The sequence below is a fragment of the Propithecus coquereli genome, unplaced genomic scaffold, assembly GCF_000956105.1.
Source record: "Propithecus coquereli isolate 6110/MARCELLA unplaced genomic scaffold, Pcoq_1.0 Scaffold120, whole genome shotgun sequence".
In the NCBI taxonomy this organism is placed as follows: Eukaryota; Metazoa; Chordata; class Mammalia; order Primates; family Indriidae; genus Propithecus; species Propithecus coquereli.
In genome coordinates this window covers 1118535-1139801 of record NW_012136081.1, presented here as the reverse complement: position 1 = coordinate 1139801, position 21267 = coordinate 1118535, and the positions used below count along the sequence as shown (strand labels likewise).

The 21267-nt window shown below is 60.3% G+C and overlaps 1 protein-coding gene across 6 annotated transcripts; it reads left to right on the top strand.

The window, feature by feature from the left end:
- The first annotated feature begins 222 nt into the window (after positions 1-222).
- PCNXL3 (pecanex-like 3 (Drosophila)) lies at positions 223-21207 on the top strand. 6 transcript variants are annotated; one of them, XM_012665517.1, is made up of 36 exons: positions 223-452; positions 810-997; positions 1235-1334; positions 1448-1487; positions 1589-1684; positions 1889-2173; positions 2360-3016; positions 3494-3617; positions 3698-3876; positions 4301-4391; positions 4823-4958; positions 6022-6182; positions 6992-7145; positions 7416-7448; positions 7652-7823; positions 7935-8045; positions 8393-8484; positions 8644-8753; positions 8971-9076; positions 9195-9287; positions 9441-9591; positions 10532-10676; positions 11033-11210; positions 12208-12316; positions 12441-12570; positions 13004-13062; positions 13163-13378; positions 14079-14332; positions 17922-18152; positions 18337-18440; positions 18760-18907; positions 18996-19226; positions 19307-19581; positions 19940-20073; positions 20155-20453; positions 20530-21117. In XM_012665517.1, the coding sequence occupies exons 1-36, from the start codon at positions 300-302 to the stop codon at positions 20740-20742; spliced, it is 5958 nt and encodes a 1985-aa protein (XP_012520971.1). In that variant the 5' UTR covers positions 223-299; the 3' UTR covers positions 20743-21117. The 6 variants fall into 6 exon arrangements, with proteins under 6 accessions (XP_012520971.1, XP_012520970.1, XP_012520969.1 ...); XM_012665516.1 differs by having other exon boundaries at positions 1889-2254; XM_012665515.1 differs by having other exon boundaries at positions 1889-3016; positions 6061-6182; positions 20530-21207.
- The last annotated feature ends 60 nt before the right edge of the window (positions 21208-21267 follow it).

Sequence of the window (21267 nt, the reverse complement as noted above, 5' to 3'; positions counted from 1 at the left end):
CCCCGCGCCTGCCTGCCCGCTCAACCCCTTGGTGTAGTTCTGGGCCAGGGGTGGGGGCCCGGACCCCGCCCCTAATGCGGCCCCACCCCCGTGTCCGGGCCTCCTACCGCTGACTGCCCCAGCCGGCCCCGCCCCCTGCCCGCACCCGCGCCCCTCCGATCCCCCCTCCCCCGCTGGGGGAGGCCATGGCGTGAGTTTGAGGCTAGGCCCCGGGGCCCTCGGGCGCCAGGCGGGGCATGGGCCGAGGGCCGCCCCCATGAGGGTCCCGGGAGGGGGGCGCGCGCAGCAGCGGCGGGGCCATGGGGTCGCAGGTGTTGCAGATCCTGCGCCAGGGGGTGTGGGCCTCGCTCACCGGCGGTTGGTTCTTCGACCCGCACCAGAGCACTTTCTCCAACTGCTTCCACCTCTATGTCTGGATCTTCCTGCTCACCTTTCCCTTCTTGCTGTACATGGTGAGACGCCGCCACCTGTAACTTCTGCCGGGAAACGGAGGGCAGGATGTCATGGAGGGCAGGCAGCCTGGCAGAGATTCTGGGCCGTGCCTTGGGCGCTGGGGTGTGGAGTTTGGGTCTGTGTGGAAGAGGGGCTAAAATCTTCCTTTTTTTGGGTCGAGTGACCTTGAGGTCCTCATCTAATCTCCTTGTGTAGTTAAATGGAAGACAAAGCTACCTGACAGGGTCCTTGTACTGGTTGTGTGGAAGGGTGACGAAATCTTGTAAATTTGTGAATTCTAGCCATGACATTGGTGGCAGGTGTCCCCTATAGGGCAGGGCTTTTCGAGAAGGAACCTGACTTGCTTCCACTTCCAGGTCCTGCCTCCCAGCTTGATGGTGGCTGGCGTGTACTGCCTTGTGGTGGCTGTCATCTTTGCTACCATCAAGACAGTGAACTATCGGCTGCATGCCATGTTCGACCAGGGGGAGATTGTGGAAAAGCGCAACTCTGCCATGGGGGAGCTGGAGGAAGAGCCTGCCCAGGGGGACAACAATCCGTCCAGGTGGGTGGGGCAGGGGCTGTGTTGGGGATGAAGGGTTCTTGGTGCCTGGGCCTGAGCCTTGCAGGGTGGAGTAGGAACTCCGGGAACATTGGCTTTCTGAGTGATTGTGAGCACTTGTCTGGTGTCAGCCCTGGAATTGTAGGGGGACCTTTGAGGAGGAAGGAGTGATGAGGATGGGGGCAAGCAGTATATAAAGAGGAGAGATTAGTTCAAAGCTGCTGCTTTTTCCACCACCAGGGACCCCGGAGTAGAGATGACAGTGTTTCGGAAAGTGAGTTCCACGCCCCCAGTGCGCTGCAGTTCCCAGCATTCCGTGTTCGGCTTCAACCAGGTCTCGGTGAGTGGGCCTGTCCCTCAGCTTCTCCTGCTCTTCTGCGAGCTTGTTCCCTTGGTGGGCATCCTTAACCTGCTCCTTGCCCTATTTGCTCCTTCATGGCTCTCTCTGCTCAGGAGTTGCTGCCCCGGATGGAGGACTCTGGGCCCCTCAGAGGTAGGTGGCTGCTGTGCAGGGTTGAGCATAGTGGTGTGGAACAGGGGCTGGCACGCAGCCGCGCTGGGGTCCTACTGACGCCTCTCGGGCTACTTTCGCAGACATCAAGGAGCTGGTGCGGGAGCAGGGCAGCAACAATGTGATCGTGACTTCAGCCGATCGAGAGATGCTGAAGCTCAGCTCACAGGAGAAACTGAGTGAGTGGGCACGGTGTGGCAGGGGTGTGGGGAGAACACTAGCAATTTTGTCTTTAACACCCCAACTTTTGCTCCATCCTGGGTCTTCCTTTGTATTCTTGGATAGGCCTCCCTCAGCGTCCGATCCTGTCATAAGACCCTGTGAGCATCCAGCAGTTTCTTTTGTAGAAAGTCCTCTCATTCTCTGTTGGTTTTTTCTGACAGTTGGAGATCTTCCCCAGACGCCCCCCGGGGCGGCCCCAGACCCCTCGCTCCCCAGCACAGACTCTTCCGAGCGTTCTCCCCTGGCTGGCAGTGGAGCTCCCTGGAGCGGGAGCAGCGTGGCTGACACGCCCATGAGCCCTTTACTGAAGGGGAGTCTCAGCCAAGAGCTGAGCAAGAGCTTCCTGACCCTGACCCGTCCTGACCGGGCCCTTGTGAGGACCAGCAGTCGACGGGAGCAACGCCGGGGAGCCGGTGGCTACCAGCCCCTAGACCGGCGGGGCTCAGGTGAGCCCACCCCCCAGAAAGCTGGCTCCTCGGATTCCTGCTTCAGCGGCACTGACAGGGAGACGCTGAGTAGCTTTAAGAGTGAGAAAACTAACTCAACCCACCTGGACAGCCCCCCTGGGGGGCAAGCCCCTGAGGGCAGCGACACAGACCCACCTTCTGAGGCTGAGCTGCCTGCCTCACCAGATGCTGGGGTCCCCTCAGACGACACGCTGCGTTCCTTTGATACGGTCATCGGAGCAGGGACGCCACCGGGCCCAACTGAGCCGCTCCTGGTTGTGCGGCCCAAAGACTTGGCCCTGTTGCGGCCTAGCAAACGGCGGCCACCCATGCGAAGACACTCTCCACCTGGCCGTGCCCCTCGACGGCCCCTGCTTGAGGGCGGGGGCTTCTTTGAGGATGAAGACACCAGCGAGGGCAGTGAATTGAGCCCGGCCTCCAGTCTCCGGTCTCAGCGCCGCTACAGTACTGACAGCTCCTCTTCTACTTCCTGCTACTCCCCTGAGAGTTCCCGGGGTGCAGCAGGGGGACCCCGGAAGCGGCGGGCCCCCCATGGGGCTGAGGAGGGGACTGCTGTGCCCCCCAAGCGGCCCTATGGGACCCAGCGGACGCCCAGTACTGCCAGCGCCAAAACACATGCCCGTGTGCTGAGCATGGATGGGGCAGGAGGTGATGTCCTGAGGGCCCCCCTGGCTGGCTCCAAGGCTGAGCTGGAGGCCCAGGTGGGGGTGGAGCTGGCTGCCGGTGAGGCTGCAGTGCTGCCTGCTGAGGCCCGTAGGGGACCTGCTGCCAACCAGCCTGGCTGGCGGGGGGAGCTGCAGGAGGAAGGTGCTGTTGGGGGAGGTGAGTGCTGGCTTCAGGGGCAGGGGGTAGTTGGGGGAGGTGAGCTGGGGGTTGGGTTTGGGCAAAGGGCAGGCTGGAGTGGACCTGGTTGGAGTCAGCTCAGCCTCCGTCTCAGGCGCAAGGTGGGTGTGGACGTGGTGATTGGGTGATGTTGTCTTCCAAACCTCTCAGACAAGCAGCGCTCAGCCACCTGGCTCCGGGGCCTGCGGTTAGCACCTGAGCATCTGTTCCCTGAGGTCTCTCATCATCCGTGTTCATTCTCCCACCAGCAGTGGGGCAGGCAGATCAGTGTCATTTTTATTTCCAAATGAGGAAACCAAAGCATGAAGGACTAGGTGACTTGGCTGGGCCGCAGTGCCTGGACAAGGTTGGGCAAGGTGTGACCTTTAGTTACCTGCTGGAACACTGCTTCTGCCCCTACTTACCTGGTCCTATCCAGGCCTCCGTCCCTTATGCTTGGGGCCTCTCTCTGGGCAGCGACTGAGGAGAGCAGCAGGCGAGACCGCTCGAGCAGTGTGAGGCGGACCCAGGCCATCCGGAGGCGCCACAATGCGGGCAGCAACCCCACGCCTCCAGCCTCCGTCATGGGCTCACCGCCCAGGTCAGCACCCTGCTTGGAGGCCCAGGGGCATGGGGCCGGTGGCTCTCAGTGGTGCTGACCTGGGGCTCACCCCTCTCCAGCAGCCTGCAGGAGGCTCAGCGGGGCCGGGCTGCCTCCCACTCCCGGGCGCTGACGCTGCCCTCTGCCCTGCACTTCGCCTCTTCACTGCTGCTCACCCGGGCCGGTGCCAACGTGCACGAGGCCTGCACTTTTGACGATACCTCCGAGGGTGCCGTGCACTACTTCTATGACGAGAGTGGTGAGTCCTTCCTTAAGCCCGGCGGCCCAGTACCTCCTCCACTCCCACTGATGGTCTGCACCCCGCCAGCGATGGTGCTCACTGCTCCCTCTGCCCTGTGGCACGTTGCTTAACGTCTGCTTTTCAGTGTCTTTGAGTGGGTGTCCTTGTCGTCTCCCTTTGCTGTTGAGGAAACAGGCACAGTCTGAAGTCATGGGCTGGGCAGTGGGGGATGGAGGCGCAGCCCCAGGTGGGCTGACTGCAGGACCTGGGCACTTGGCCAACAGGCCCTTTCCCATGCAGCTCCCGGTCCCAAGGCTGGGCTGGCGTCCTGGGGGACACAGCACAGGGCTCCTCTTCATTCGATGGCCCTGGTGCCCATGTGAGTCGGGCCTCGGTGCTTCTGTCCCTGCTGTGCTTCCTCATGTGCCATACCCTGTCCCAGGTGTGCGGCGTTCCTATACCTTTGGTGTGGCTGGAGGTGGCTACGAAAATCCCGTAGGGCAGCAGGGGGAGCAGGCAGCCAACGGAGCCTGGTGAGTCCCTAAGCGCAGCCTCTCCCAGGTGGTGGCCTGGGGGACTGCATTTCTGGGTAGCACTCTGAGCCTGGGCTTGTCTCTTTCTGCCAGACTCGGGCAGGGACAGCTCAGATCAGGGCTAGAGGGAGGATGGGCAGCAGCAAAGGACAGATGTGTAGGGGTCCCTGGTTTTGTGACACTCCAAGCAGGAGGGTTCCAGGAAGCCCAGGGCTGGTGGGAGGAAGGTCAGGGTGTGCAGTCTCAACAACCTGCGGGCCAGGGCTGGGAGGGAGGCACTTCTGCCGTTTACCTCCTGAGCCCAGTGCCGCTCTTGCTCCTTGGGGCCCCAGTCTTGGCACAGGTAGCCCCACCTTCCGGCCTGGGCCTCAGCCCCACCCAGTCCCAGGGCACACCCACAGCCCTGACCCTTATGGCTGCCATTTCTTTAGGGACCGCCACTCACATTCCTCCAGCTTCCACTCGGCTGATGTCCCTGAGGCAACAGGCGGCCTGAACCTGCTGCAGCCACGGCCTGTGGTTCTGCAGGGCATGCAGGTGCGCCGAGTGCCCCTGGAGATCCCAGAGGTGAGGAGCAGCTGGGGGAGGGCTGTCCTGGAGGGGGAGTGGGACAGGCAGATCACTGCTCCTGGCCTGTATAGAGAGCCCGCCCAGGCACCCTGGGATGGACAGGCCATGCTGAGTTGTGTGTATCCTGATCTCTGATGGCCAGCAGAGGCCCTGGATCTGAATGGCTAAGAAGTTGTGTATTTGCTTATCTTACAAGTGTGTCTGGAGCATCTTCCTAATTCTGGCGGGGCTTATGCTTGATAGGGACGATGGGTAGTCATTAACATGTCTCATTTCGCTCCTAAGAACATTCCAATTTAGATGATAATTTACTCGATCAATTTATTAATATGAGAAGTATTAAGAATACTTAAAAACCCCATCACAGAGTTTAAAGAATAGTTATGTAAAGATACGCACGCATCTGACATCTGAGGCCACACATAGACTGTGAGCAGCCCCCAGGAGTCCCCACATGCCCCTTACTGATTGATTTGTTCTTTGTAACCGTCATGTAGGGTAGGCAGGGTCGTTGCTCTACAGCTAACGGCATCTCCAGAGCTGTGCATCTTTGGCTCCCTGTTGTACTTTTACAGCCCAGCACAGGGCGAGGTCCATGGCTGTGCCCCATAAGTGTTTGTTGAGTAAAGGACACACGAAGCCCAGTGAGGTTAAGTAGTTCGCCCAAGGCCTCACGGTGCTGGCATTAGTACCCAGGTCCTTAGGGCCGGGTGCTCTGTGCACTCTAGGGTGGGGTGGTCAGAGTGACAGTGATGGCTGTGTGGGAGGAGGGTAGCATTTGCACCTGGTCCCTTGGAAGAGGCAGGAGATTCTGTAGCAAAGACAGATGTGAGAATGAGTGACCGTAGCTCCCAGCAGCCCCTAGCAGCCATCGAGCTATGTCTCGGGAACATGGAGAAGGAGCAGCCCCTTGTGATATAGGGTTAGGGCGGGGGCTGCTAGGTGGCAGGGCCTTTCTGTGCTGAATGAAATTGTCAACCAGGCCGGCGTGCTGGCGGGGGGTGGCGATAGAACATGTGGGAGGCGGTGGGGCTGATGGCCGCGGCTATGGGGACTGCAGTTTGACCTGCTGGACCAGGACTCCCTGCACGAATCCCAGGAGCAGACGCTGATGGAGGAGGCACCGCCCCGTGCCCAGCATAGCTACAAGTATTGGCTTCTCCCTGGCCGCTGGACCTCTGTGCGCTATGAGCGGCTCGCCTTGCTGGCCCTGCTGGACCGGTGAGTGCCCACCTGCCATGGCCCCCAGTCCCAGGAAAGTCCCTGGACCTTGGCCTTCCAGACTCTCTGAACCTGTGGAGGTGGTCCTGGCAGCAGAGGAGCTGAGGGGGGAAGCTGAGGGTGTCTTGACAGCTGGAGTCTGCCGTGGTGTTTCTTTAGGTTCATCTGGGGTGCAGAGGGTGGCCACATGGGTATAGTGGTAACCCCATCTCTCCCAAAACGTTGCTCAAAAGAACTTTTCCTGTTTGCTTTGTTATTTTTATGTGCTTCTGTGTTAGATTTGATTTACAAATTAAGTGCTGTAACCTAAAAAGGCTCACAAACCATTTGTCTTACCTTTCCCACTTCTCAGAGGGGAAACTGAGGCCCATAAATTCAGGTAGAGAAGGCAGATGATTTCGTTGTGTGTTGTAGGGGACTTGGACCGCGGCCTGGCTTCCCGTCCGTTGGGATTTCTCCTGGCGCGGTGCCTGTGGTATAACGTGGCATGCCCAGTGTAACGTGCATGGCGTCGCAACGTGCATAGTTACCTGTCAGTCTGAGCTGGAGATGGGCAGGTTCTAAGAGCAGTGGCACCTTGAGTCCTCAGTGTCCAGAGGGGCAAAGATTGGGAAGGAGGGTGACAATGGAATGGTCTCCTGGGGCGGGTGCACCCTCATCCCTTTGAGGTCATAGGTTTGGATCTTCAGAGGACGAGGGTTAGGCCTGGGCAGAGCCCTAGAGGCGGGCTTTAGGGCCAGATCCTGTGTCCCCCACTCCCCCACTAGAAGGTGGGATGGGGATGCGCCATGACTCAGCTGTCTCCGCAGGACGAGGGGAGTGGTAGAGAATGTCTTCGGCGTCGGGCTGAGCAGCCTTGTTGCCTTCCTGGGCTACCTGTTGCTGCTCAAGGGCTTCTTCACCGACATCTGGGTCTTCCAGTTCTGCCTGGTCATCGCCTCCTGCCAGTATTCTCTGCTGAAGGTCAGGCCCATCCCTGTGTTTCCGTCCCCCATCCAACTTTTCCCAGATGTCTCCCGTCCTACTACTGTGGTTTTCAGAGAGCAGGTGGAATGCTTAAGGTCCCCTGTAGCCAGCTACCCATTTTACAAGCGAGAAAACAGGCTCAGGACAGTTCAGGGTCCTGCTCCAGTCACTCATAATTGCCCAGTGATGGAGCTGAACAAGTCCTGGGGCCTTTGACCCTCCCCTGGGCACCAGCTCCCATTGCTAATGTAGCCCTGTCTCTTCCAGAGTGTGCAGCCTGATGCGGCATCTCCCATGCACGTGAGTACCCACGGAGCTGTGGCTGTCGCCAGGAGCCCCTGCGAGGGGCTGAGACCAGGTGGGGAGGAGGGTGGGTCAGGGTTCCCCACCACACCCACTCAGCCAGGGTCTCCAGCTTGGACCCAGGGCCAGGCCTGTGCATGTGGCTTGTGCTTAAGGGGTGTCAGCGGGGGAGGCTGACTCCTCACAAGCTGCCTCCCCAGGGCCACAACTGGGTGATCGCGTACAGCCGGCCTGTCTACTTCTGCATCTGCTGTCTGCTCATCTGGCTGCTGGACGCCCTGGGCTCAGCTCAGCCCTTCCCGCCTGTCTCCCTCTATGGCCTCACACTCTTCTCCGCCTCCTTCTTCTTCTGTGCCCGAGACGTGGCCACTGGTGAGGCTGTGGCAAGGCGTGGGAAGAGAGGCGGCTTGGGAGGTGAGCCCCCAAGGGTGGGCCGAGGGAAGGCCAACAGGCTGACTGGGGCCTTCGTTTCCCCGCTGCCAGTGTTCACCTTGTGCTTCCCGTTCGTCTTCCTCCTGGGCCTCCTGCCCCAGGTCAACACCTGTCTCATGTACCTGCTGGAGCAGATAGACATGCATGGCTTTGGGGGCACAGGTATGATGGCCACAGGAGTCTTGGGTGGGGCTGGTGTGGAGGCCCAGGGGGCCCTCAGTTCAGGTCCGCGGCCCCAGCCCTTGCTGAGCCCGCTTTGCATCTGTACCACAGACTCAAGGGCCCTGTCCCTTCCGTGCCCCGCCCTGCCCCTGACCTGGCTAGTGGTTTAAACCCAAGAATGCTAGAAGCTTTGAAGGCCTCTCAGGGTCGGAGGGAGCAGAGAACAGTGGGCCTGGGGTGATGTCCAGGGAGGCCAGCCTCTGGGAGTTGAGGGGTGCAGGGCAGGGGCTGAGGTGGGGTGCCAGGCGGTGAGAGCTGGGCTGTGCCTTCTCTTCCCTACCACATAGCTGCCACCAGCCCACTCACTGCGGTCTTCAGCCTCTGCCGCAGCCTGCTGGCTGCTGCCCTGCTCTACGGCTTCTGCCTTGGGGCCATCAAGGTAGGAGTGGCCTATGGGGTGGGGGGGCATGCTGAGGCCCATCGGGGTTGTTGGGACAGGGCTATGAATTGGGCTCAGCAGGGGCTTCTCATATGGGGGGGCACCCCTAGCCCCCATGCTTACCCTCACCTCCCCTGACCGGCATGGTTCTCTTCCCAGACTCCTTGGCCAGAGCAGCACGTCCCTGTCCTCTTCTCAGTCTTCTGTGGCCTCCTGGTGGCACTGTCCTACCACCTGAGCCGGCAGAGCAGTGACCCCACTGTGCTCTGGTGGGTGCCTGCATGTGCCTGTCCATGCACACTAGTGTGTGTGCTCCGTGTGCGTGTGTTTGTGTATCTGCATGGCAGGGGTTTGGGGGTCAGTGGGTCTGTGCATGTGCCTGTGACCCAATGACCCCAGTTTCCTCTAGACCCTGGGGCCTGTGGGAGGGAGGGGTGGCCTCATCAGCCCCCAGCTCTAGACCCTTCCTCACTGCCCCCACCCCAGGTCTCTGATCCGGAGCAAGCTCTTCCCTGAACTAGAAGAGCGGAGCTTGGAGACAGCCCGGGCTGAGCCCCCAGACCCCCTGCCAGAGAAGATGCGCCAGTCGGTGGTGAGGGGCGGGACAGTGGGGTTCTGGCCATGAGGCGGTGGCAGGTGTCGGGGGGCCTGGGAGGGGTGTGGCTGCCTGGGGCACTGGGCAGCCAGGCTGGTTTGTCCCGGTCCTGCAGCGTGAAGTCTTGCACTCCGATCTGGTGATGTGCGTGGTGATTGCTGTGCTCACCTTTGCTATCAGCGCAAGCACCGTCTTCATCGCACTGAAGGTTTGTGCACACAGCCACCCACTCCTCCCTAGTCTTGGCAAGAACCTGCTCAACCTGAGGCCCTGGACAGCCCCCGCCCCCCTTGTGTCACCAGCCTCCTGTGGCCTCTTGGCCTGCTCCCCTCGGCTGACCTCCGGCCTCTCCCTCTTGCAGTCAGTGCTGGGTTTCGTGTTGTACGCGCTGGCTGGGGCTGTGGGCTTCTTCACACATTACCTGCTGCCACAACTCCGCAAACAACTGCCCTGGTTCTGCCTGTCACAGCCCGTGCTGAAGCCGCTGGAGTACAGCCAGTACGAAGTGCGAGGTGAGTGCCCACCCCTCTTGGCAGCCTTATGTCCTCCTGCCCCATTGCCTGGCCTGGGTGGCGGTTTCAGCTGTAGCTGGGCCACCTAATGAGAGCCGTGGTCCTCTTGGCTCAGGAGCGCCAGCAGGGGGCAGCCTCTGCCCACGCTGCCCTCTGTGTGCTGGCCCTGGCCCTGCCTTCTGTGTGCCCATGTCAGCAGCTGTGCTCTCCGCCACTCTTCTCCCGGCTCACCCCCTGCCATACTCCCTCCCTGCCAGCGCTGCCCTTCTGCCCTCCTAGCTGTCTCTGAGGAGACGAAAGAGTCCCAGGGCCCCGAAGGGGTCTTTTGTCCAGAATTACAGACTGGTCACCTGTAGACTGGAGCTGCCTGGTGCACGTTTTCACTGGGCTAATAGTTTTTAAAATTCTCTGAACCTGTGTTTAAACATCTTGATTTATGATATGAAGGGCCACATTCTTTATTTTTTCTAAACAATGGAAGAATTTGCAACTCAGGCCAGCATCTCCCTGTGACTGCAATTAGCCTGAGGCGCAAGGAGCACCCCTTCAGAAGGACCATGCTCTTGGGCCTCCCCTAGCCTGCCTGAAGTGGCCCTTGCCTGCCTCTGGTGGGCTTTTGAGATTTCCTCGTCAGCTTTGTTTTCACAGACAGCAAAACAAGGCAAAGCACTCACCCTAACGCAAGCCTCGGGCGTGCTAAGTGGCTCATGGGACCCTTGCCCTGCTGGTGCTGATGGCACTCACTTGAGCTGCCAGAGATTAGCCCCTCCCCCGTGTCTCCAAGGACCTGGGACAACAAAGCCCATGGTCACCTGTCCTCCCAGGTTCTCTGTGAGCGTGCACTATCCTGGCCCTGCAGTGGCTAGTCTTTGGGGTCCTGGGGAAGGGGCGAGTGTGCAGGCCAGGTGCTGGCCAACAGGTGGCAACCTTCTCATTGCAGGTGCCGCCCAGGTGATGTGGTTTGAGAAGCTGTACGCCGGTCTGCAGTGTGTCGAGAAGTACCTCATCTACCCTGCTGTGGTGCTCAACGCTCTCACAGTGGACGCCCACACTGTTGTCAGCCACCCAGACAAGTTCTGCCTCTAGTGAGGACCACCCCACCCCTCCTACTGGCCCATCATCTGCATTCCCATTTGATACATGGGGAAACCGAGGCCAAGAGAAGGAATGATTCTCGCATAGGGTCGCTCAGCAAGCTGAGGTGGGACCCCAGCTCCTGATACTTTCCGTTGAAATGGTTGCCTCTTTGAAGGCAAATGCAACTCCCTCACCCCCTTAAGAGGAGCAGAGACTAAGAGTCACTGGTCCCAAAGAGCAGGGGCCAGCCCAGCAGAGCCTAGGCCTGGGGCTGCTCTCAGGCCAGAGTAGACAAGGGATAGGGCCCCTGCCCACACTGCCCCGGGCCCCTGCCGAGCACCTGATGCCTGCCCCTCACCCCCAGCTGCCGGGCGCTGCTGATGACCGTGGCTGGGCTGAAGCTGCTGCGCTCGGCCTTCTGCTGCCCACCCCAGCAGTACCTGACTTTGGCCTTCACAGTCCTGCTCTTCCATTTCGACTACCCACGCCTCTCCCAAGGCTTTCTACTCGACTACTTCCTCATGTCCCTGCTCTGCAGCAAGGTGAGCTGGTGGCTGTGGCCCAGACTTTAGGCTCCTGAATGGGAGCAGAGCAGAGTGCCTCTCCCTGGGTGGGAGGAGACCTTCCCAGGGGCCTGTGGCCCACCACTGTGTACGAGCCCCACTGTGGGCCTCTGCAGCAGCCTCTCGAGGAGGGTTACTTGTACTTCTTTTCATAGAGGAGGCCGAGTGACTTGCCTTAGGTCTTCCAGAGGACTGGAGGTCAGCCAGGATTTGACCCCATGACTGCCCTACTCAAAAGTGGTTAGGATAGTCAGGACCTGGCCTCGTCCCCTGGATGCCAACTTCAGAGCTCTGCCCACTGCCAGCCATGGCCCTGGAGACCAGGTCAGAGCTGAGTTTCAGAAGCCCCTAGGGCCTCGGTATACACAGATGCTCTGCCAGGCTGTGGCATTGCCAGGGCTTGGAGGGGTCTCTTTGAACAAAGGACCATTCCCCTGCACTGTACTGGAGACTCACAGTGGTGTCTGGGACCCCAAGCAGGCCTGAGACTTTTCCTGTCTTGTGGGCATTCTGTTCTTACTTTCTTGCCTGGCCTAGGATGGTGGACAACTAGACTGTGTCCCCCTCTAAGGGCAGGGTCTATGACTGTTTCTTGACTTTCAGTGCCATAATCTAGGTCCAGCCTCATCAGTGACCTAGTGACATGACCCAAGCAAATCATTTATCTTCTCCATCTTCTCCAAACCTCAACTTTCCAATCTGTGAAATGGGGCGGCAATAGCAGTAGAAAGACCCCAGGATTGTTGTGGGAATTAAGTGGCTAATGTCCCCTTAGAGTTCAGTCAGGGGTTACTAATGGTATCAGGTGCCTTGAGCCAAGTCCAGAGGGAAGGGGCTAGGGCTGGTAGTGATCTTAGCTTGGCCTCACATGGGTAGCCAGGGGAGTGGTCCAAGGCTCTGAATGAGGCCTGGCCTCTGGGGCTTCCGTGAGTGACCTTGTGTGCCTTTTATCTCCTCCCCTTGCCGACCCTGCCAGCTGTGGGACCTGCTGTACAAGCTGCGTTTCGTGCTGACCTACATCGCGCCCTGGCAGATCACCTGGGGCTCAGCTTTCCATGCCTTTGCCCAGCCCTTTGCTGTGCCACGTATCCAGCCTGCTGCCTTTGTCCGGGTGGGGGTGTGCAGGGAGGGCTGCGGCCTGGGGCAGCACGGGTAGTGAGGGAGGCTGGGAGGTCCCTTGAGCATGCTGCCTCCTTGACTCTGGCCCAGACTCGGCCATGCTGTTCGTGCAGGCCCTGCTCTCGGGGCTCTTCTCCACGCCACTCAACCCCCTGCTTGGCAGCGCCGTCTTCATCATGTCCTACGCGAGGCCTCTCAAGTTCTGGGAGCGCGACTACAAGTGAGTCTCAGTGGGAGACGAGCAGTGCCCAGCAGGGACGGAAGGGAGGGGTTTGGAGCATAGGCTGGACAGTGCCCAGAAAGCCACAGCAAGTGTGTGAGCGCTGGGAAACAGAGGGACACTTGAGGTAGTGGATCCAATGAGGGCAGAGCCTGTGCCAGGCCAAGGTCTCAGACTCATAGCCTGGGGGCAGTCAGGCCTTGGGGTGAGGTCTGGCTTCCCCGATTCCTGGCTTTGTGGTCCTGGGTGAGTCCCCTTCATGTCCCTGAGCCCCAGCCTCCTCATCTGTTTGATGGGGCTGTCATGGACAGTGTCTGCCTCGTGGCACAGGGTGGAGCAGGGGCAGAGAGGACACACTGATGGGCAGGTGCAAGTTGTCATCTGAATCGCCAGCTTCACCCCCGGCCTCCTGCGTTGTTCTCTCTCTGAACAGCACTAAGCGTGTGGATCATTCCAACACTCGCCTGGTCACACAGCTGGACCGGAACCCGGGTGTGTACCCAACCATCCAGGGGGCTTTAGGGCAGGGCATCCCCAGGGAGGGAGCCTTGCTCAGTTATCACTGTGTCCGTTTGTCTGTTCTGGGTCCCAGGCGCTGATGACAATAATCTCAACTCCATCTTCTATGAGCATTTGACGCGTTCGCTGCAGCACACATTGTGTGGGGACCTGGTGCTGGGCCGCTGGGGCAACTATGGCCCTGGTGACTGCTTCGTCCTGGCCTCTGACTACCTCAACGCCCTGGTGCACCTCATCGAGGTTGGCAATGGCTTCGTCACCTTCCAGCTGCGTGGCCTTGAGTTCCGGGGTGAGCTGCAGGGCCAAGCTCGGGTGGGCAGGTGTGGCCTGAGCCTGGTGCAGGGCGCAGCGTCGGATCGTGCTTAGGGGCTGGATTCTAGTCCGGCCCCTCCCGGGCTGGCCGGGTGGCCTCGGGCAAGGCTCTTCCTCTGTGGGCCTGGGTTTCCCAGTCTGAGCAGTGAGATGGCAGGTCTGTTTGGGCTAAGCCCTATCCCTGCCCTGACTTCGGGTCCGCAGTGACTCTCCAGGTCTCTGTGGTGAAAGCCTGGGCCTGGAGCTCCCCTGGCCTGCGCTGTGGTCTCAGGCTTGGCCCCAGCTGGGCACCATGCACTGCGCCGGCGAGTGAGCCAGCCCTTGCTCTCTGGAAGACACGTGTTGGATGCCAGCTGCAGAAGGGGCCTCAAGAGTGCAGTGGCTCGTGAGCACCGTGCCCTTGAGCAAGTCACTTCCCCTCTTTGAGTTTCAGTCTTTGTCTCTGTAATCGAAGAGCTAGACCCCTGTCCCCTGCTCCCACCCCCCAGGGCTGCTGGGAGTTGAGAGGCAAAAGGTACTCATTTGTTATTCCATTTGTTCAGTAATGTTGACTCCCCTGGCATCCCAGGGTCAGGGTGAGTAGCAGCAGGCCTCAAATGCCATGTTGGGCACTCACTGGGGACAGGGCAGGTAGGCATTGTCCTAGTGACCCCTGACTGGGCCCCCATCCCCTGCAGGCACATACTGCCAGCAGCGCGAGGTGGAGGCTATCACCGAGGGTGTGGAGGAGGACGAGGGCTGCTGCTGCTGTGAGCCTGGCCACCTGCCGCGGGTTCTGTCCTTCAATGCCGCTTTCGGGCAGCGCTGGCTGGCCTGGGAGGTGACAGCCAGCAAGTATGTGCTGGAGGGCTACAGCATTAGTGACAACAATGCCGCCTCCATGCTGCAGGTCTTCGACCTCCGCAAGATCCTCATCACCTACTATGTCAAGGTATGCTGGGCAGGGCCGGTGTGCAGCTGGGCCGCAGGGGCCCTAGTGGTGAACGGTCACTGACCAGAAGCATCCAGGGTACTATCTTCTGAACTGTTGGGAGCCTGCTTTGCCCTAGGGAAGCAGAGGCCTCAGAGGGTTTAAGTGTTTTCCAAGGTGCTACTGCCACTGGGGCAGGCTCCAGTGGCCCACGTGGCTCTGGGATAGGGTGCCCAGGGTGGGGAAGGCTTGCCTTGGGCAGTGAGTATGGGGCAGGTGGGCAGCACATGCGTGGATCCCCTCACAGGGCTGCTGGTTCTGGGGCCAAGGCCAGCCTTTGAAACCACCAGCCCCCACCCCACCCCACCCCATGCAGCACCCAGCTATGATGGAGCCAACAGTGGTCACTTTACTGATAATCAGAGAAGTGGCTGCCAGGCACTGGTGCTTACCATGGGGTGGGCTCTGTGCTAGGCACCTCTCCTGAGCTAGACAGAGTTTACCACACTGTCCAAGAGAGGCCTTGCTGTCTCACAGGTGGGGAAGTTGGCTCACAGAAGTGATTTGCCTGAGGCTTCAGAATCAGGAGAAAGTAGCAGAGCCAGGCTTTGAACTCAGACCGGCCAACTGAGCCACTGGGCTTTCCTGCCTCAGCCTGCGGGTCCAGGCCAGGCCTGAGGGTCTCAAGACCTGGTAGGAGCCAGGCGCAATGGTGTGTGCCCATAGTCCCAGCTACTCGAGAGGGTGAGCAGGGAGGATCACTTGAGCCCAGGAGTTCAAAGCAACATAACAAGACCCCATCTCTATTTAAAATAAAAAAGACCTGTTGTGGGGTGGTGGGGGTTGGTGAGGCACAGTGTGGGGCACAGAAGGCACCCTGGGCAGGGGGTTCTGGACAGCCTGGAATGTCACCTTGCTTGCCGTGCCTCAGTTTACCTGCTTAAGAAGTGGGGGTTATTGTAGTTCTGTGAGATGGCAGGAATGATGAGGTTTTGTAGCAGCCAGAATAAGGGCGCTGTGGGAGTGGGGTGGGTTGGTGGTCACAGCCCAGGCCCCCACGTGCCTTCTTAGGATCTGCCCTGGAGTTCCCCATGGGGGCCTGGAAGGGGTGACCTGTTGGGGCCGAGGTGAGTCTGCCACCCGAGGCGCTCTGTGGAGCAGTCCTGTGCACTCCCAGCTGTCTTTTTGCTTCCAATGAACATTTGTCCATGCTACACATCAGAGAAGCTGTAACTTCTCTGTTGTTCTTTCTGTCGTCTCAACCACTCGTAGGGAAGAGTTTGTGAGCCCCCCTCCCACTGTCACCAAGAAAGAGGCCATGGCCCAGAGAGGGACATTCCCAGCTCCAGGTCACCCAGGAGTGATGGTCCTGTCCACCTTCCTGACCTATCTTGGGAGAGGTGCCCTTGCCTGGGTGGCCCTGCTGCGTCTCATTACTGCACTTGAAGCCATGTGTGAAGCCATGCATGGCCTTCTGATCACCGTGCGCCAGGTGCCTACCAGGCCTGGGCTGGCAGGCTGAGAGAGCTCCAGCCCTGCCAGGTTTATTGTCCCTTGGGGAAGCCAGCTTGCCACAGCTAAGGCTACCTCAAAGGCTGGGTGGAATCAGAGCCAGGCAGAGGCACCTGGAGGGCCTGGGGAAGGCTGCGCTAGAGACGAGGAGTGCAGGGTGAAGTTGGGAAGGAGGACAGGGCTGCCACGGGTGGGTGAGGCAGGTGTACCAGGTGCACTAGGGAGGCCAGCAGACCCGGGGCAGTGTCCCAGCTGGAAGGATGCGTCCTCGCCAGCCTCCAAGGTTGGCCAGAGCAGGCAGAGCCCTTCCCGTGCGGCTTGGCTTGCCCTCAGTGTCTCTCCTGCACTTCTCCCTTCCTGTGGGAGTCACTGCATGGTGGGCAAGAGACTGATGCAAGCCCTGTGGTCACAGAGACACCAGCCCCTGCATCTGCCTGTGGCCAAGCCTCGGCACTCATGGGGCTGAGCCCATACACGTTCCGTATCGTGTTGTATCCTTCTAGCAGCCCTTGGAAGAGATGGTGACAATGGAATTGGCCCCTTTTGCAGCTGAGGAAACAGGTTCTCCACCTGCAGCTAGGTGCTCACAGCACAGGGGAAGGCACCGTGGCTGAGGCTGCTGGAGTCTGGGAAACGCTCCCTGGAAGCACCTTGGGCCCAGCCTGACCCTGAATGCCTGCAGGAGGGAGCTGCTACTCGTGTTTTCATTTTCCTACTGAGAAGCAATCTGAGGGGTGTGTCCCAGAACACAGTGGCGGTGGCAAAAGTTAACCAAGCACTTAATACGTGCCAGGCCAGCTCCTTCTGCCTCCAAAGCTTTGTTTTTCTGAGTCTTCCTGGGGGCTCTGGTGGTACCCAGACTGCGGAGATCTCTCTGGGCAGGAAGATCAGTCTGGAGAGGATCAGTCTGGAGCCCCCAGCATGGCCTCGGCCATAGGCAGGTGGGTGGGCAGTCTGGGGAGGGCTGGGCCATCCTCTTACCAAGAGGAAGGGGGACCAGGCCCTCGTGTAGTAAGTAGGGGCGGGGTGGCCAGGGGCAGCTGGGTGCTCCAGACAGACCCACTCCAGACTGGCCAGGCAAGTCCCTGTGCTGGGAACTGATGAGGCCTCCCCTGTAGCCATTGACTCCAGGTCCCCACCCCCACCCCCCAGCTGTTTGTGGCCCTTGGCCCTTTCGAGCTTGTACCCTGGTCATTTTGCCCAGGCTCTTGGCCTCCCCATGCCCCACCACAGCCACCCTGTTGGACACCCCTACTGCTTGGGTACCTTCTGTTCATGGCCAGCTGCACCACCCCCCAGCCCTGGACTTACCCAGGCCAAGGGCCAGCTCCATCGGCTCCATCTCAGGGTGGCACATGGAATCCTCGTAACCTCACTGGCTGTCAGCTGCCAGCCTCATGATGCCCATCCATCCCAACTGTGCCAGCTACCTACCTTCCAAAAGTTCGCCCAAACCCCTACTTAGAAACCACAGGGCCTCTTAACAAGGGGTTTAGGAGCCCCAAACTTTGGGTACAAGATGTGCCTTTGGATTTTTTCTGAGGAAAGGCCCTGTGGCTGTTACCCTTTAGCTGCCTAAAGGGACCCACTACCCAGGGGCACTTAGGCCCCATTGGCCTGCAGGCAGCCCCCCTGCTTCAGCCTGACCATTCAGGCCCTGAGGTCTGAACCCCACAGTGTCATGGTGTTGAAGGTCCAGGGTTCAAGTTCCAGTTCAGCCTGCCCTGCTATGTGACATCAGGCTAGGCTGTCATCTGTCTGAGCCTGTTTCCCTTACAAATGGGGCATATTCCAGGGGAGTGGGAGGAGGCAAGCAGATGCTCCTGCCAGCACTTGCCGTGGCACAGGACCCTCCAGGTCACTCTGGAAGTGGGTGTGCTTCCTATTGGCTTTTTGCCCCTCCTCCCTGGCCTAGGGGAGGGGAGCCAGCTTGCCCAGTGGCTTCAGGGGGCTGAGGTGGGCTTTAGGAGGTGGGTGTCCTAGAAAGCAGAGTAGCTTTGTCTAGGGGAGAAGCCTCTTTACCGTGATGCTTTCTCCTCCCGTGGCCAGGGCCGGGTAGGGCCGGGCCCCACCCTGACACCTGCCCCGCCTCTCCCAGAGCATCATCTACTATGTGAGCCGCTCACCGAAGCTGGAGGCGTGGCTGAGCCACGAGGGCATTGCAGCAGCCCTGCGGCCTGTGCGGGCCCCTGGCTATGCCGACTCGGACCCCACCTTCTCGCTGAGTGTGGATGAGGATTACGACCTTCGCCTCTCTGGCCTCTCCCTGCCCTCCTTCTGTGCCGTGCACCTCGAGTGGATCCAGTACTGTGCCTCACGGCGCAGCCAGGTCAGGCGTCACCCCCTACAGGCTGCCCCACTTGGGGTTCCGGAGACCTGGGTGTATCCACTTCTCCCCTCTGCGTTTAGGTTCCTCTCACCCTGAGCCTCCCTTGGCCTGGGCCCCAGCCCCCACCCTAAGTTCCCTGTCCCAGGTCTGAGTGGGCTCTGGGGACGGGGTCCTTGTGCCACAGCCCGTGGACCAGGATTGGAACTCGCCGCTGGTCACGCTGTGTTTTGGCCTGTGTGTGCTGGGCCGCCGGGCCCTGGGGACAGCTTCGCACAGCATGTCTGCCAGGTGAGTGCCCAGAGGTCCGGGTGGGCCTGCTGCTGTCCCACTCCCAACCCTTGTGAAGAGTTCTGTGTTTCTGGCCAGCGGCCCCTCCGGAAACTCATCGGTCCTTCCTATTGGTGTGGCTGTTCTCACGTGGGCAAATCATGACTTAGCCTGCTCTTCGCTGCTCTGTGAGGGACGTGAACAGATATGGCTTCTTGGTCAAGATGGGGAAACTGAGGCCCACCATGAGGAAGGGACTTGGTTCAGATCGCTCTGAAGCCTTAGACCCCTGGTTCTTCCCCACCCCTCGCTCATCTCCCTGTTCCTCCTCCCCGCTCAGCCTGGAGCCCTTCCTCTACGGCCTGCACGCCCTGTTCAAGGGGGACTTTCGCATCACCTCCCCGCGAGACGAGTGGGTCTTTGCTGACATGGACCTGCTTCACCGCGTAGTGGCGCCTGGGGTTCGCATGGCCCTCAAGCTTCACCAGGTCAGGGAGGGGTTGTCCAGGCAGCACGGGTTCAAAGCCGCTCCCCAGGGAAGGCTCCACTGACCCTGGTGCTCCTGTCTCCTGCCAGGATCACTTCACATCCCCAGATGAATATGAGGAGCCAGCAGCCCTGTACGATGCCATCGCGGCCAACGAGGAACGGCTGGTCATCTCGCACGAGGGCGACCCAGCCTGGCGCAGCGCCATCCTCAGCAACACACCCTCCCTGCTGGCGCTGCGGCATGTCATGGACGACGCCTCTGACGAGTACAAGATCATCATGCTCAACCGGCGCCACCTCAGCTTCCGGGTTATCAAGGTGGGGATGGCCCTGCCCGGCCCAGCCCAGCCCCTCTTCCTTGGGCCGGCCCGCTGACCCTCGCGTGCGGCCGCCCGCAGGTAAACCGTGAGTGCGTGCGTGGCCTCTGGGCCGGGCAGCAGCAGGAGCTGGTGTTCCTGCGCAACCGCAACCCGGAGCGCGGCAGCATCCAGAACGCCAAGCAGGCGCTTCGCAACATGATCAATTCCTCCTGCGACCAGCCGCTGGGCTACCCCATCTACGTGTCGCCGCTCACCACCTCGCTGGCCGGCAGCCACCCCCAGCTGCGGGCACTGTGGGGTGGCCCCGTCAGCCTGGGTGCCATCGCCCGCTGGCTCCTACGCAGCTGGGAGAGGTGAGCCCTCACCACCACCTGTGAGGCCTGGAGAGCGGCTGAGGTGCAGTGAGGTGAAGCAGCGCCCTCCTCGGCCCCAGAGTGAGGAAGTGCTAGAGCCTAAGAGATGACCCCTTTCCAGAGGTGGGACCCTTCCATATCCCACCCCCCGAGCTGACAGTGGCCTTTAGCCTGTAAACACAGTTGACGATGCCTCCCTCAAAAGGCCTTGCAAAGTAGGCAGCAAAACCCCTTAGAGGTGAGGACCCTGAGGCTCAGAGCTGTTAGATGATTTGTCTTGGGGCTGGGGACTTGTGCTCTTGAGGCCTGTGGCCTTAGCCATGTCCCCACTGTGACCTTCTCTACTTCCCCACCTCAGGCTTCATAAGGGATGTGGCGCCGGCTGCAATAGTGGCGGGAACGTGGATGATTCGGACTGTGGTGGGGGTGGTGGCCTGACCTCCCTCAGCAATAACGCCCCTTTGGCACACCCCACGCCTGAGAACACAGCAGGTGAGCAGGCGGGGCTGGGCTGAACCCGTGGGAAAGTAGGGCAGCCCAGCTGAGGTCTCTGCTCTTACCTGTCTCCCACAGGCAGTGGTGACCAACCCCTTCCACCAGGCCCTGGCTGGGGGCCGCGGCCCTCTCTGAGCAGCTCTGGTGACGGGCGGCCCCCTCCTCTGCTACAGTGGCCTCCCCCTCGGATCCCTGGGCCACCCCCTGCCTCACCTGCCCCCACTGAGGGCCCCCGGCCCTCACGGCCCCCTGGCCCTGGTCTCCTCAGTTCTGAGGGCCCCAGTGGGAAGTGGAGCCTGGGGGGCCGGAAGGGGCTGGGAGGATCCGATGGGGAGCCAGCCTCAGGGAGCCCTAAAGGAGGCACCCCCAAATCTCAGGTAAGGGGCCTGTGGGAGGGTCGTGTTCCGGGGGGCTCAGGTCTGCTTGCCCGCCAACCTCTCTCCCCTTCCCCAGGCGCCTCTAGACCTCAGCCTCAGCCTCAGCCTCAGCCTCAGCCCGGACATCAGCACCGAGGCCTCGCCCCCTAGAACAGCCCAGGACATTCCCTGCTTGGACATCAGTGCCCCTGAAAGTGGCACACCTACCGGGGCTGCGGGCGACTGGCCTGCCCCTGCTGAGGAACGGGAGAGCCCGGCAGCCCAGCCATTGCTGGAGCACCAGTACTGAGCGGCATGGCACCCACTGAACCCCATCCCGGGACTTCAGTAACTTGGATCCCCTCTGCTGCCTCTGGCCTTCTCTGCTGGACCACAGAACTGAGTGGCTTTAGCTCCCACGTCTGAACCCTGACCTCTGGCTGCCTCAGCCAGAGTCCAGAACTAAGTGGCCCAGGCCTCTGACCTTGACCCCTGATCTCTTTCATCCCTAGTCCAGGGCCTGGGCTCCCCAAACTGAGGCAGTCAGCCTCCCAGCCAGGCCCTAACAGTCGAACCATGGGCTGGACCCGCTTTGAGCCGGTGGCCAGGATCAACTCAGCCCCTGGGCCTGCACTGCCTGCAGGGGTGGCCCCTTTGGCCTGGACCTGTAGCCTGAAGTGTGGGAAGGGTGGTCTTTTTTTTTTTTTTTTTTATTTTTTTTCTTTTTTTTTTTTTTTTTTAGACACCAGAATTAATAACACTATTTTTGATTTTGCTTGGCAGTTTCTTCTTCTACCTGGGAATGGGTACAGGGTAGAGGTGGCCAAGTCAGGGT